The sequence below is a fragment of the Coptis chinensis genome, chromosome 3, assembly GCF_015680905.1.
Source record: "Coptis chinensis isolate HL-2020 chromosome 3, ASM1568090v1, whole genome shotgun sequence".
Lineage (NCBI taxonomy): Eukaryota > Viridiplantae > Streptophyta > Magnoliopsida > Ranunculales > Ranunculaceae > Coptis > Coptis chinensis.
This window is the reverse complement of record NC_141458.1, coordinates 54,781,438-54,797,828: the sequence shown is the minus strand read 5'-3', so window position 1 is coordinate 54,797,828 and position 16,391 is coordinate 54,781,438. Positions and strand designations below refer to the sequence as shown.

Here is a 16,391-nt window from a genome sequence, read left to right as displayed (position 1 = left end):
ATTTGTAGACTACATGTAAATGGTAAAAACTACGTGGAGTAGTGGTTGGACTCTTTTATGTGAAGTTGACTACGTATCTAGTTCTTCTCTAATAGAAATAGAATCAAGCCAGTCGTAGTTCATGAGATCCAGTTTGGGAGATGGAGCGGATCTAGCCCCTCCTAATTAAGATGGAGTCCACTATGATTTGGTAAGTCTCCTCCTTTTATAGTGTTCTGTGCGTGACTATTCTTCTTCTTGCGTTTTCCGTTTAAGACCTGGCTATAAATGCCATTAATGTCTTAAATGTGCGTCATCAATGTTGTTGTATCCTCTTGTGTGATCTTCTCTTGTGTCATAACAGTTGTCTGTCATTAATGTGATAGAGCTAAGATGAACAACCTGCGAAGTAGCGACCTGAGTAGGTCTAGGTCTACTTCTTATAAGCTTGCGTAGAATGTTCTGGATGGAGATTGCTTTTGTAAGGGAATGTGATGGACACGTGTCATGTATTATTGTAATATGAATATATGGTACTTACACTACACATGTACCAATCTGAGAAACATATGGAGCATCCCTTAGCCAAAAAAATCAATGAACATGACCACTACCACGATTCTGCCACTCCAATCGGTACCAATGATCAACCTACATAGAGAACTCGTCGCGTAAAGAATCCTAAAAGAAGAATTTTATCATTTGCCTGAAAGAACCAAGTAATAGCATTCGGGTTATCATTAATTAAACATAGTGCGTCCATATCTTTTATCTAAAAAAGACGTCTTTTCAAGATCATTAGATGGATCTAAAAGATAAAATAGTTCTGGTCATTGCATGTTAGTAACGCAGAGTGTGAAAAAAACAGTTGGTGCACCTAAATGTTTAACCATAGTAGTCAGTTCTTTCAATCTTGTATACCAATCAAATCGTGTACCACGAATGTTCTTAGCAAAGTAAGAGACATGATCAGTTAGTTGTTTGTAGTTTGATGAAACCTTATTTTGAATTTTCCTCAATTGACAACTTAGCATCCCCGGGATTTGTCCTAACAACATAAATGTCAACCAAATAAAGTATCTGTTACCTTGAAATAGAGTTCCAAGCAAAGTAGTGGAATCTTGAATCTCTAGAAAAACGCTCATCACGATGTTTCATCAAATATTGGAAGTATGGCAATGGATTGTCGTAGATCCACATAATGATTTGTTTACTTTTATTTTCTGAATTGTTTGAAAATGGTAGAGTAAAGTTGTACTGTTTCATATTTATTGTTATTCTATTCTGATTAATTTTTTCTCCAATTTAAAGTTAAAATACATTTCCAAATAAAGATGACTATATAATGTCAAAAGTTGAACTTACCTGCATTTGTCGTAAACAAGACCATGATTCTCAATCATTCAATCTCTTAGGTGGAGGCAAAGGTATAATGCGATCATGACCAAGAGATTCAATTTCATCCCTTCTTGCATTATTATATGTGCGCATCTTGTTATTTGTGTTTTTTCGATCTCCTTCAAATTCTCTGCAACACTTTGGACCAAAATTAAATGATTTACTTCACATATGGTAGAGATATTGTTTTGAACAAACTTGAAAATAAAATTGATTGTGTTTGTTTCTATGTATTGGCATAGCTATAGTTTCTTTCTTCACGGTGTATGAAGTAAAATTAACATGCATGGTTATCTTCAATATCACTAGTGGTTGGATTAAATGGAACATGACAAACTATATAATTATACGTACGCATAAAATTTGTGTGATTATTTCACACACGAATGAACAAATACAATTTAAACACGTATATTTATATAATCATATTTTCATTCACTACAAGAAAATAGACTTTTTCCCACGGTTGCCCGGTATTTTTAGCCACAGTCATGAACATTTGCATATTCTCCTACGACTTTTGACCGTCGTATCAAATAGGTTTTTCATCATTTCGTAACTTTAATATTTTTACCCACGGTTTAACTGTTTACTTGGGCCGTCGCTACAGCCACCGCCGAAACCGTTGGGTACGATTTTTTAAAACTTTACGCTTCTTCAGAGAGATTGCAAACAATTTGGGGGAGAAAGAATGAAAGATAAGAAAAATAGACAACATCTAAAAACACACACAGAAACCAAACTCATAAACATAGAGAGAGAGAGGCAAAGAATGGCAGCGTTTCTTTGTCTCTCAACGCCACCTTCTTCAACTTCAATACTAATTCTTCCATCTTCTTTGATATCATTGAAACTGTCGACATCCATTTTTCGGGCAATTCCAACCAATGTTTTTTCAATTTCAATTTCATATCCACACTAAAAAACAGTTATGGGGAAAGTATCAGCAGCAGCAGCGATTGATCAAGGTGGATTCAATTTCGATCTATGTAGAAGAAATGAGATGTTAATGAATAAAGCTGGTTTCAAACCTCCAACTTATCGCAAAACCGGTACCACTATCATCGGCCTAGTTTTCCAGGTCCAATTTTAAAACTAAACTTAATGTAATTTATTTTTTAATTAATTAATAATAATTACTAATTAACTAATCTTTTATTTTTTGTAGGATGGAATTATACTTGGAGCAGATACAAGAGCTACTGAGGGACCTATAGTTGCTGATAAGAATTGTGAGAAGATTCGTTATATGGCACCTAATATATATTGTTGTGGAGCTGGGACTGCTGCTGATACTGAGGCAATTACAAGTAATATATTATCACAATTTTTTTAATGTCTTTTTAGTTGTTAAGGATCTTATTTTTTTTATGTCTAATTATATTGATTGTTGTTTAGTTACCAAGGACATGTGAGTGCTGCTTTGGTACTTGATGGAGTTGATATTACTGGACCTCATCATGTTGTTAGTATCTAGAAGAAGAAAAGATGACTCAAAGATCCCTTTTAGATTTCCCCATTGTAAGTTATTCTGCCTTCACCTTAATTTCAAGTTTTTTGTATTGTAGTGATTGAATTGATTGAAATTAGAAATGGGGTTTTTGTGAAATGAATAAAGTTTGAATCTTTTTTGTGAGTTTATGAGGAAATTGAGCAAGTAATTGGTAATAAGCATGTGTTTTTATAAGAAGCTTGTTAAACAATCCCCAAACTCATCTTATACTAATTATTTTGAATTGTGACTGTTAAAAGTTGAGATTAGTGTTTACTCAAGTTACACTTAACAATTGCCAGCTTTGGAAGTTCTTATTGTCTTTTGAGAAATGATAGTTCTTATATATTGTCTATAGGACACTGAAGTTCAGCTGTTATGCATTGCAAAGTAATCTTAAAATGACCAAGCTAAGCGCATCATTGATAAGTCATTAGGATTTGCTGTGACGATAAGAAACTTAACTAACTCGGTGCAAACTTAAAATGACATATGTTTTCTTGTAGTGTGGCTATCACAGCATGGGCTGAACAGCAGCAGCGTGAGATGGCATCTCTCCCGTTCAAAGGTGATAATATTGTTCTTGAACAATTCTATACTCGTTCTTTTGATTAAAGAATTTATTATGTTACAATGGAGAGATGTTTAGCGCAATTCTTTCTATTGTTGTTCCCCATCATTTTGTGTGCTTTTCTATTTTATATGTCTTTCTAATTCCACATTGTTTTACATTGGGAGGCTCTTGCTCTGTTGCTTATTGGAATTAATGTGAACCAACTCTGGTCACTACCAGAGGGTACTACTGCTTTGGGTATTCTTATTGCAACTGGTGCATACGTATATACCTTGCTTGATCTTTGTAAGTTCATTTCTTAGCATTAATACATGATGTATGACCATTTAGAGTATATATATGCCACAACTACAAGACTGCTTTGGGTTTGTGTTTTTCATACCCAGACCTGTACTATACTTTGCTATAGATCACTAAAAAAAATAATTTAGAATTTTTTTAGCAATTTGGATAAAATCTCACATATAATTATTTTAATATTTTTAAATCATGACCTTACCTTACCTACTTTGCCTTCTTCATTAGACTCTCAGTCTCATTTTCTTCGTTAACTGACTGTTTTTGAGAGTCCTCGTATCACTCTCTGTCATTGGCCCATGACCATATCAAAAGTTAAACATGTATGGACATTAGCTTTAGAATTTCTAATATACGAACATAGAATTTTGAAGTTAAACATGTCTTGCATTTTCATTAATTTGGTATATTTATGTGCTTTCTAGAGATTAGGCTTGTAATTAGCTAGAGAAACTCATAACTTTGAATAGGATAGAATTTTTAATGTGAATGCATAACTTATATGAAATGGGCAGATTATATGTTTAATTCTTTTGCTTTAAATATTTTGAATGCTTCGAAAATATTGGCTTTCAGATTTATTTTACCAAGTTGCACCTTGGAGCATGGTATATTTTTGCTTCAAGTTAGGTTGCACCATAGTTATGTTTTGTACCATTTCATGTCAACATGAGCTAGACTAAGCAGGAGTGATAAGTTCTAATTCTTGTGAATTGTCAAATGAGAGAAGTAGTGCTAGTTAGTGGAAGATTGGTTCAACTTGTTCAAGGCTTTTGTAGTTTTGGAGCCTTTTTGTGAGCTCATTCAGTGTTTTGAATCCAGTATTTTAACTTATATTGTTTCAAGATCATAAGCAATTATGCTCTCACTTACTAGTTATTTGCATGTACTTGTTTTAGATGTGGCCATGCGGTAGTTGCAATGCGCCACAATAGGTCATGTGGATTATCAACTAGTCACATACAAAGAAAGAAATAGTGTAGATTGCCTCCTAGCTTCACTAGTGGTGTTGGTCTCGTCATTAGTGTTTCTTGTTATCCCCCTGATCACCCCTTGATGTTATAGCTCTTAAAATGAAGAATTGACGTTTGAAGTAGGTTCCTTAGTACTGATGAAGAAGTATACCATAAGGAATCTGGCACAGGTGGATTTTCATAATATGTGGTCATAGAAGACCAAGGTCTGAAAATTATAGTGCCTCCAGTAAAAAAGATGAAGCTGACTTTCGGTTATGAAAGGATCTCATTTTTGTATGAACCATAGAACTGGTAGTTATTATTCATGTGACTAAAATGATGCTATGATCTTATTCACAGCTTGCTAAAGATCCTGCTAATCCCCCCTTCCAAACTAATATATTTATGGCGACTCGTACAATGAAGAATGGATTGTTTGTTTCAGAGGAAGTTAGAGAAAAAATGGTACGAAGTATATATTTACTTTCTTATAGTCAAGGAAATGTCTAACTGATTATACCTTTTTTTTTCCTCATTTTACAAATCCAAATCAATGAAATTGATCTTGTGACCCGAGTAGCAAATACAAGGATTTGGACCATGACCCTATTGCAGAGATGTGTTTCTTGTTTATTTTATTTTTTTATATGTTAATTTTACATTTCTTCAAAAATTAATCACAATGTGGGTTAAAATGACTTTGTAGGTTTTTGGAAAGGACAGAAGTGGTCGGGTACTAGGCTTGGGTAGTGGTGTCTCCAAGACCACTCTTATGGCTGGATCTCCTTATAAGAGGAAAGTCGAAGAAGTGGAGAAGTCAAAATTGGAACTGCAAAGCCAAATGGATGATTTGAAACATGAGGTGATTGAAGGGAAGAGAGTACAAATGGAGATGTAGTCACACGTGAATGCATTGCTCACTATGCAAGGAATTAATCAGGGAGCACAAACGAAAATTTCTAGGAACTCTACATCTGATCAGGTATTTGGTTAAACTTAAGATGGCTTGGTAATACATACATATAATAAGTGTATTTATATTATTGTTTGTCAAAGCTGGTCACAAGTGTGTGTAATGTCTAACAATCTTGTTATGTGGTTTCGCACTCAAGTTCATAGGTTACCTAAAACTTTTTTTATTAACTTAAGCTCAGTAGGTCTCTGACCAATAATTGACCATTGGAATTGGTGTCCTTTGTGTATTCCCTTTTGTTTATTTAGGCCATGAAGATTCGTAAAAGCATGACATTGTTAGTGTTGAACAAGGATATCCAATTGCATGGGATACACATTGTCTTTGCAGTCTATATTGGTATGAAATTGATGATGGGAAAGATGAAGTGCGTGAAAGGTTAGACTTGTATCGTGAAGGCCGGATGATGAAGATGGGCATGTTCAGGTCCATGTTCCTATTTTAGAGTCGGACGCAATTTATACTTTCCTTGTTTCAACTGAATGACTTGTATTTTCTTTCTTCTTGCCTTTTCTTTTGTTATGTTTATTTTGTATGTGCACTTGGAATTCTAACTTTCAGGATGAATGGAAATGGTGATTTTGAATTGTAGGATGGTTATGGGAGCTTTGCTAGGTGATTGGTAGGTCTTTGTTGATTGTGGGTGAACTGACCCAAGAATTAAAATATCAATATTTTTAAAAAAAAAAAAACTCTGCCACAGTCTAAAATCGTAGCAAAAACATCATCTCCCACGGATTTAAACCGTAGGAAAAATCGACCTTTTGACATGGCTCAAAATCGTAGGAATAAGTGACCTTTTTCCACGGCCCAAAACTGTCGCTATTGGCAGGCTTTACCGACGGTCATGACTGTGGGCATACCATTCCCGATGCACAAAAAGCCCATGGTCCTATGACGGTCCAAAACCGTGGGAAAAACCATTTTCCCACGGTTTTGGACCGTGAGGTAAAACCTATTTTCTTGTAGTGATTTGACTTACTCTCTCTTGATTATTGTAGCTTGGAGCAAAGTGTGTTTTCCACCTCTAGACTTGTGGAATTGGAATAACTAGGATTGGATTTAAAGGCCTATCAGAAGTTCCACTAATATCATAGGTATGACAGTGAAGCTCCTAGTTCTAACTTCTTTAAGAATTTTGCAAAATGAGGCATCAATCTTGTTTGTGTTATTTGGAAGAAGAACATGTCATACAATTGCTAAGTCTATTGAATTTGCACGCCCCAATGCCAATTGTTTATCTTTTAATTTGGATCACTAATGTGTTTGTCAGTAAGAAAGTCAAGAGTGCAAGTTTTCACTTGTCTACTTTTTTATTCCTTTTTAAGAGTATTGTTGTAGACATGTAGAAAATTCACAAGCTCTTTTATATAACTTTCTTTCAGATGGGGAAAACCAGGGCTTCCTTCATGAGATGTTCTAAGAAGTTGAGAACATTCTTCTAGTGTAAGGCACAGTAGATGGGAACCAAACTTGAAAATCATGTCATTTGGCTCCCAACATCTAACTAGTGCTTCTATAAAAGTCAATCAATTTTACCAATAGCTAAACTTGGTGTGTTCCCTGTACAACTCTTTTGCCGTCAGCTCCAATCGAGCCAATTAACATTATTCCAATCATCTTTAATGATTCCCAATAAACCTTTATTAGGCACGTACTTTGGTATTTTGTTCAATAGTCTTATCTAGATAATTATTCATTGTCAAGTTAGTTCTCCACCTCCTCCTATAGAAATAAAATAGTTCAATGAGAATATGAGACAAATCTATGTATGTTGATTATATTTGAAAAAAGTCTAATGACTGAAAAAATCAATATTTTACAAAAAACTTGATATTTGAGACAAAAATTAATAAGCATATTTGAAAAATTAGGGTTTGCTTTATATAAAGATTTCATGTAAATATAAGATAAATCTATCTATGTTGATTACTATCGAAATATCTTTATGTTTTGCATTAATATTTTGTAATGGAAACAACAAATAACTTGCAAATGTTTAATACTTATAGAAAGAAAAGTTTTTTTTTTTTTTTTTTTTTTTTATTATTATTGGTTGTCTTTTTGGATATTCGGTCATCGTTTGATTTTAGAATAGTATATGATTGATTATGCTAAGTGTGATAATGGATGTTCACGTGTTTACACTAATAAGAACTGAAACTGGGCTATTCAGGTTTAATGTTATATTAGACAATGTAAGATATGTGTAAGTGTAAATGGTTTATAACTTAATTGCTAGATGCGTTATATGTTGCTCTATGAGTTGGTGCTATCTGTGAGCATCCATTAATTGTCATATTAGTTATATTAAATGTTTATTTACCTAAGTTAATAGTATCTTGAGATGTGATCCTAGTTAATGTTTTTTTTAGATAAACAATCCTAGTTAATGGTTGGTTATGGTAGATGTGCATTAACTAGATTAGATTGTCATGAGGTTTATTTGTTTGATTCGGCGACAAAGATAATGTAATGATAGGTTTCACTCATTATTGTGAAAGTTGTAAAGATCATGTACTTCTGCTTTATCTCTCATACTATTTTAACTCATTTTAGACATGGAAGATATTCATTATGTCATTATAATTGTTCTTCATATTGAACCCATGTGACTCAAGTGATGCTATGTTGAATGCACTTTGACGAAAGTGGCACGACCACGTTGAACGCATGGTGTTAGAATGACAGTTGATGTATATAACCATGTACGTTGAACTCATGTTGTTGGCATGACGGTTAATACATGCGACCATGTTGAACCCATTAAGCACATGACGGTCGAACTTTTTCAATACATGGCGAATAACTTATCTTGACCTTACGAGCATTTCTTTAGGGATATTATAACTCTTTACAAGGAATTATTTTAGTCTCCCTTTGTTATGATAGACAAGGCATGTTGATTATTTTAATAAGTGAGTGTGCAATAGTACGTTTACTTACTAACTACGCGTTAATTTTAATGCATAATTTTATTGTACATGTATAGTGTGTTAATTCTTCTTTTTAATCCTTGTAGAGGTTTGGCATTCTGGAGGAGAACGACCTAAGGTTTTGGTTGTTAGGGAATGGTTGCACTCTTCTCGGGATAAGAGTTGCTTACGTATCAAGTTTCTTGGGGTAAACTTGAATCAAACCTTACGTAGTTCATCTCTCTCTACTTATAGATGTTTGAGCTGACCTTCCTTATTTTCTCCAGACCATTATGAAGTGTAGATCCACCTTTTGTCTCTCTACTTATAGATGTTTGTTATCTTGGTGATTCGTCATTACTATGATGTTATAAAGTAAATGTCTCCTTGATTGTTACGTTGACTGAGCTCCAGGATTGTGCTAGTTGATTTGCTTCCATAAATGGCTGTAACTGATGCTGAGGACGACCTGGGTTTGGGTCATTGGTACGCTCTGATGAATTGGTACGAGCTTATCGATTACGACCTGGTGTGTGGACACGTGTACTGTAGTGTAGAACGGAGGGTACTTACACAGCCCCCTTTATTTTATACGTTATGTGTACAGCTGGGTGGAAAAAGTACGGGTAAAATAAAGTTTTACAACACATGTCGGACAGCTGGTTATTTTAATCGGGTTTTGAAAAATGTGCGGGAACTGTTGGGCTGGATTCGTGGACCCAAAATCGCGGCGGTTTGTGGGCGAGTCATGATTGCAATTATAAGAATATGAAAAGGTTTGTTTTTCTTCGAGGTTTGCGCTGTCAAAGGGTTTTGTTGTGTTGGAAAAGTCATTTGTGTCTTCATTCTACCAGTCCAACGAAGAAAAAGGCAGAGAGAAAAAGAAAAAAACTCAACAACCTTTCTTTGTTCTTTCATTTTCCAGGTGCGTTCTTTGAAAAAAAAACTTGATCTTTGTTTCTTTTTGCTTTCATAATGTCTATGACCAGTGATAGTTTGAGTGGGGAAGTGGAGGTAGATTAGTGAAGAGAGAGAACCGTAAGTGATGGGGGGTGATGCGGTTAGAGTTCGTAGTGGAGATGGGGCTTCATCGTCTTCTTCAGTGGAGACGATGGCTGAGGAGGCGGAGCGTAGGTCGCTTTATGCTGATCTGAAAGAGGAGTTCGGTTGGGTGAATGCCGACCTGGCCATATACGACCTTGATGGAGAGGGGAGGTTGTATAACGATGACTATGTCCCTCCGGATGGAGGAGTGGTGGTTTGTTACGGGCAATTGAAGGCTGGGATGAGGTTGTCGTTTTCCCGTCTTACTGTTGAGGTTTTGAACTATTGTGACAAAGCCCCATGTCAATTCGTAGGGAATAGTTGGAGGGTTTTCCATGTGTTGGATTTGTTGAATGAGCAGAGTTATAATATCCGCTTAGGAGATGTGTTGGAGCATTTCTCTGTGAAGAGATCGGTTGCACTGAATTTTAGTTTGCAGGTCGTAAGGGGGAAGTCGTCTTTAATTATAGGGGTGAGTAAGGAGGACTGGGGGCGTAGGCCTTTGTTGGTTGTGGGTAATTACACCCCTCCTGGGTGTGAGTTGAGTACCCGCTCTGTAAAGTGGGCTGGTAGGTAGTTATTTTGTAGGTCGTATGCAAATATTGTACTTGATATGTTTGTACGTTCTGATGTTTTTGTGTTATTTTATGCAGAGGTTTCCATTCGAGGTCGTCCTGAGCTTGACGTTGTAGAGAAGTTTGCTTGTTTGAGTTGGAAAGAGAAACGAGCTATCTTGGGGGAGGTTTCTCACTACTTCAAGAAGCGTGGAGGGGAGAAGATCAACCGGAAGAAGGTGGAGCAAAAGAAGAAGGCTCGTAGGCTTGTTCTTGATATCTCTGATTCTAGCTTGGATAAGAAGATGGAGAGAGAGAGTCAAAGGAAGGCACCTGTTTTTGGAGGGAGAATGCCCGAGGGCTAATAGCTGTTACGCCCCCGGTGAGGGCGGGCCGGAGGAGGAGCCGATAGTCGTTCTACATCCAAACGCCTGAAAGTGGGTGATCTTTGAGCGTTACGATCCAAACGCCGAACCGGGTAATGGGGAACGTTCTGGTTATGGTGGTGGGAGTGCTGGTGGTAGTGTGGATGCTCCCACTCAGTTCCGGAGGCCTAATTTGAAGAGGCGCTTTGAAGTGGTTAAGACGGAGGGGTCGAAGAAGGCCCGAACTGAGTCTGAGGAACGACCTAGCACTGGTGGAGGTCGTTCTTCTATAAGTCGGGCTCCCTTGAAAAAGTTGGATCTGAAGGAGCTTTCTACTGATGTGGGGGCTGCTGATGCCCGGGGCAAGAAGAAGGCTAGTGAGAATGAGCCTATTGCCCAGAAGTTGAAGGGGTCGGGGAGTAAGACCCAGAGTGGCAAGAGTGTTGATGACGTCCTGGATAGGCTTGTCACCTATGAGGACCCAGTGAGTGGGTTGAATAAGTTTGTGAAGAATGGGGATTGTAGCTTCGAGAGTCATTTAGTTGCTGGAGAGTGTTGCGCTGGATGGAGATAGGCACCAGTTGGAGACTGGGAAGGACTTGGGGATGAACATTAAAGATATGGATCGCTCCCTATGCTTTGTAAGTGTCTCTCCGACCTATGCATTGTTTTGTTCTTCACTTTTACTGCTTTGTGATTTACTTTGTTTGTTGTCAGGTCCTGGCTATGTATAGGAAGTTGAAAGAGATGGCCCTTATCTCTGACCTATACAAGAATGAGTTGGATGTTGCCAAGGAGGCCTATGACAAGCTGCTCGCTGTCCAAGAGGTGGAACGAGCTGAGGTGTCTAGGCTGAGGTCACAGGTCGTTGATCTTGGTGGGAAGGTGGCCTTGTTGTAGCCATCTCTTGATGCTTCTAAGGTGGAGGTGTAGAACTGGATCGGCGAGTAAAAGAATGCACAGGTCGTTGCTGAAAGGGCTCAGGCTGCCTATAACAACCTTGTTGATATGGTAGAGAGTGGTGATACTTACGTGCTGGTGGATGATTACCTGGATCTCCAAATGAAGTACAAAACCCTCAAGAGGTCGGTTAAAAGTGGGGCTGCAACAGTTACTGTAGAAAGTGTTGTTGCAGATGCTAGTAAACGACCTGATCTACCATCCGATTCTGCTGCTGCTCCAGTTGTTATGCCAACTGAAGAGGTCTCCACAGAGGTTGTGAATGTGAGTGGTGATTTAGCTGAGGGCCCTGTTGGTGAAGAGGGTGGCTCACTGGAGCCTTTGAATGTAGAGACTCTTGCCCATGTTCTCTAACTGTGCCTTTTTTTTTTTTTTTTTTGTTATGAATGGTTGATGAAATGTTTGAACAATATTCTCTTTCTTGATGAAGTTGATACTGATGACTTTTGATTTTTTAATGGGGGTACTGAGGTCATTTTCTCAGGATAACCTGGGGGCCTCTAGTATCTAACCCAATTTTGTAAGAAGTAAAAATATTTAAATTACTTACTTGTTTTGCTTTGATCTGTTGCATGAATGTGATTTCTTTCGTTGCTATTTGATTTGTTGAATGATGACTTGTGTTGTATAGCGTCGGTTTTGACGACCTGTTGAGCTTTGGTTGGTCGTCTAATGTTTGAAGGTCGTGATTGTTTGGTTAACGACCTGATCAGGTGAGCGTAGCTGTCACCTAGGTCTCCTTGTGAGTGTTTGGTTGGGTCGTTCCTTTTGGGGGACCACCTATTGATTGATAACTAGCCTTTGATTGGTAGTTATAGTTTAGCCAAACTTAACCTTATTAAAAGGCCTTAAGTTTACTGTGGGTCCTTTTGGAGGTCCCATATGTTTGTATTTGACTAATAATTGTGTGGAATTTACAGTTGAATCATGTTTAACCCTAATGTTGGTGTTAAGTTGATTTAGGGTCCTTTTGGGGGACTTTGGGTTGGTTTGATTGATAATTAACCACTGCGTGGTAATTATAGTTGAGTCGTTATTAACTTCATCTTTGGTGTACGACCTGACATTGTGATGTCGTAGGTCGGGTAGCGTAGTGCATAAATGTGTAGTACTCATGTAATGCAAAGATGACATTTGTAAGCAAAATGTTAATGAAATTGTATTCATATTGATTGATATTTCTGGAGAAATTATTAATAAAAATGCTTGAGGAGAGCTGTATTCCAAAGTCGGGGAAGCATGTCACCGAGCTGAGTTTTGATCCAGTAGGCTCTATTTCCTACTACTCTATCAACAATGTAGGGGCCTTCCCATGTTAGGTCGAGTTTTGCTGGAGCTAGAGTCTTTTTGAGGACTAAGTCGCCAGCTTGGAAAGATCTTGGGACGACCTTCTTGTTGTAAGATCGTTAGATTGTTTGGTGGTACCGAGCTAGGGATATTGCAGCTGTTTCCCTTCGCTCTTCTAGGAGATCGACTTCTTTTGCCAAGATGGTGCCATTTTCTCCTGATTCGACGATGTCAGAACGTGTTGTTGTGACTGTGAGTTCTGATGGTATGATTGCCTCTATTTCGAAGCAAAGTGTGAAATGAGATTCATTGGTACTGGCTCTGGATGTTGTTCTGTATGCCCATAGAATGTTCTCTAGTTGTTATGGCCATTGGCTTTTCTTGCTCTCCAACTTTTTTTGGAGATTTTCCTTGATTGCTTTGTTGGTAGCCTCTGCTTGACCATTGCTTTGTGCATATCTAGGTGTAAAAAATGCTTGGATGATGCGCTATTTTTGTACAAATGCATTGACTTGTGAGCCAGTAAATTGAGTTCCGTTGGCCATGACAAGGGTGTGGGGTAGACCAAATCTTGTGATGATATTGGTCCATATGAAGTTGATGACGTGGACTTCTTTGACTTGGACTAGTGGGATTGCTTCCACCCATTTGGTGAAGTAATCTGTGGCTGCTAGGACGTATTTGAGTCATGTTTTCTTTTGTGGGATGAATGGTCCCATGATGTCTAGCCCCCACATATGAAAGGGCCATGAGTTGGCTATGTTGATCAACTCTCGTGCTGGACTCAAATGGTTGTGTCCAAATGTTTGACATTTGTGGCACTTGAGAACATATGTCTTTGCCTCGATGTGCATGCCTAGCCAATAATACCCTTGAGCGATTGCCTTGTGAGCCAAAGATCTTGCTCATGCATGGTTGCTGCATTCGCCTTTGTGAATTTCGTCAAAGATGAGTTGGCCTTCGCATGGAGTTATGCACCTTAGGTGAGGACCTCCTGCGGATTTGCAGAACAATCGTCCGTTGATCACGATATATCTGGGAGCTTGGAATTTTATGGCGTGAACGTTCTTTGCTTATGTTGGGAGCTCCCCATGTAGGATAAATCGCAAAAATGGGCCCATCCAAGATTGAGTGATCTCTTCTTCGGATGAGGGCTGAAAGTCTGCGCTGTTGTTGACATTTTCTTGCTGATATGCGGGTTTCTCTAGGATGTCAATGTAGACTATGGTTGGACATGTCTCTTGGGTCTTTGAGGCTAGGAAAGCTAGGCTGTCTGCATGTCTGTTGTCCTCTCGAGAAATGTGTTCCAGAGAGAATGTTTTGAATGAGCTGATGATGTTATTGGCAACCTGGGCGTATTTGGCCAGGTTTGCTCTGTTTGTTACATACTCTTTGGTGAGTTGCTTGACGATTAACTGTGAATCACTGTGAGCTTTTAGTTTTTGAACTTGTAGCTGTTGTGCCATGCGGAGGCCTGTGATTAATGTTTCGTACTCTACTTCATTGTTGGATGTTGCGAAGTCGATCTTGATTAACTTTTGTAGCTGTGTTCCTTCTGGTGAAGTTAACACAGCCCCCACTACACTACCGCTGTTGTTGCATGCTCCATCTACATAGAGGTGTCATGTGTCTGGGGTGGATGGTTGATGAAATGAAGTGATTGGCTCGTGTTCCCAGTTGACATCTTCGACGGGAAAGTCTGCCAAGAAATCAGCAACGACCTGGTCTTTGCGAGACATTCTGGGAACGAAGTCGATGTGATGTTCTCCGAGTTCTTTAGCCCATTTGGCCATGCGGGCTGTTTTGTTGCTAGAACTCAAGACCTATTTGATGGGTACATATGTGATGACTTTGATGCTATGGGCTTGGAAGTAAGGTCGGAACTTTCGAGCTAAATATAGCAAAGGCAACATCGTTTTCTCCATTGGAGAGTAATGCTTTTCCAAGTCTGCTAACGTCTTGCTGGTGAAATAGACTGGCTTTTCGATTCCTTCGTGTTCACGAAAAAAAACCGAGCTGATAGCAAAGTCGGTAGTTGCTAGGTAAAGCCCCAGTGTCTTTCCTTTTGTTGGTTTGGATAGGACGGGAGGAGTTGATAGGTAAGCCTTCAGGTCGTTGAAGGTCTTGTGGCATTCGTCTGTCCATGTGAATGTTGCACCCTTATTCAGTATTTGCATAAATGGTCTGCATTTGTCAGATGCACGTGAGATGAATCTGTTGAGGTCTGAGACCATGCCAGATAATTTGTAGATTTGTTGCAAGGAAGTTGGTTCTGACATTTCGAGGAGAGCTCGTATCTGTTCTGGGTTTGCTTCGATGCGCCTTTGTGAAACGAGGTACCCTAGGAATTTCCCTGAAGCTACCCCAAATACACATTTTGCTGGGTTGAGTTTCATTTTGTTTTGGCCCAGTCTTTCGAAGGCTTCTTGTAAGTGGGAAATGTGATCTTTGGCCTTTTCGCTTTTCACTACCATGTCGTTTATGTAGATTTCCATAGTGTCGCCCAGCAAGTCTTTAAACATCTTTGTGACCAATCTTTGGTAGGTCGCACCTGCGTTCTTCAAGCCAAATGGTAGGACGTTGTAGCAAAATGTTCCTTGTTCAGTTATGAAGGATGTCTTTTCCTAGTCTTCCTCTGCAAGTGGTATTTGATTGTACCCACTTTATGCGTCCATGAATGAAAGGAGTTCGTGGCCGCAAGTTTGATCTACTAGAATGTCAATTCTTGGTAGGGGGAAGCTGTCCTTGGGGCAGTGCTTGTTGACGTTGGTGAAGTCTATGCAAAGTCATACCTGGCCGTTCTTCTTGGGAACGGCTACGATGTTAGCTAGCCAGGTCGGGTATTCGACTTCTCTGATGAATCCAATATTTTTGAGCTTTTCTATCTCTTCATTGATGGCTTTTTGAAATTTGAGTGCAAGCTTCCTAAGTCATTGTTTGATAGGCTTTACATTTGGATTGACATTTAGTTTGTGGCAAACAACCTGAGGGTCGATTCCTGGCATATCGATATACGACCAAGCAAAAACATCTTTATTGAGAGATAAAAATTTGACAAGTTGCTCCTTGAGCTTAGGGTCTAAATCAGCCCCTACATAAATAAATTTTAGGTCATCATCTATGCCCAGATTGACTTTTTCTCCTGGTTCTATTTGAGCTTGTCTGTTGTTGCTGTTGGTGGGCTGGACGCTTGAGGATCTTGCTTCTTTGGGACGTCCTTGTCTTCGATGACCTGAGGCTTCGGCGTGGTGGTTGTGCTAACGTGATTGCATCGGTGAGCTTCTAGTTGGTTGCTTCTGAGCTCCATGATGCCTCGGGGTCCAAGGAACCACATGACTTGGTGTAGTGTTGAGGGGATTGCTTGGATCTTGTGAATCCATCGGCATCCTAAAATGGCAGTGTAGGACGACTTGACATCGATTACATTGAAGTGTGTTGATGTTTTCACCATGTCCTCTTTTTCCCCAATGGAGACTGGTAGGATGATGTCTCCAATGGCATGTGTGCGGTCTCCGTTGAACCCATAGAGTAGTGTATTTGACTCTATCATCACCGAGTCTGGCAGATGCATGTCCTTGTATGTTTAATAGAAAAGTA

The 16,391-nt window shown here is 38.7% G+C and overlaps 1 protein-coding gene and 1 long non-coding RNA gene across 2 annotated transcripts; both read left to right on the top strand.

The window, feature by feature from the left end:
* Window positions 1–50: 50 nt before the first annotated feature.
* LOC147510059 (proteasome subunit beta type-7-A-like) lies at window positions 51–2,892 on the top strand. The gene is made up of 4 exons (XM_086602125.1): window positions 51–190; window positions 2,307–2,458; window positions 2,546–2,687; window positions 2,776–2,892. The coding sequence occupies exons 2-4, from the start codon at window positions 2,309–2,311 to the stop codon at window positions 2,790–2,792; spliced, it is 309 nt and encodes a 102-aa protein (XP_086458251.1). The 5' UTR covers window positions 51–190; window positions 2,307–2,308; the 3' UTR covers window positions 2,793–2,892.
* Window positions 2,893–3,375: 483 nt separating this feature from the next.
* Window positions 3,376–6,134, top strand: LOC147510058 (uncharacterized). Its single transcript, XR_015216705.1, has 3 exons — window positions 3,376–3,437; window positions 5,403–5,678; window positions 5,918–6,134. It is a non-coding gene; the product is annotated as an uncharacterized LOC147510058 (long non-coding RNA).
* Window positions 6,135–16,391: the final 10,257 nt, after the last annotated feature.

Bases quoted from the DNA above. Each gene is read 5' to 3' on its own strand.
- LOC147510059 (XM_086602125.1), top strand. From the start codon at position 2,309: ATGGGGAAAGTATCAGCAGCAGCAGCGATTGATCAAGGTGGATTCAAT. The intron at 2,459-2,545 runs GTCCAATTTTAA...TATTTTTTGTAG, and splicing joins TCATCGGCCTAGTTTTCCAG to GATGGAATTATACTTGGAGC.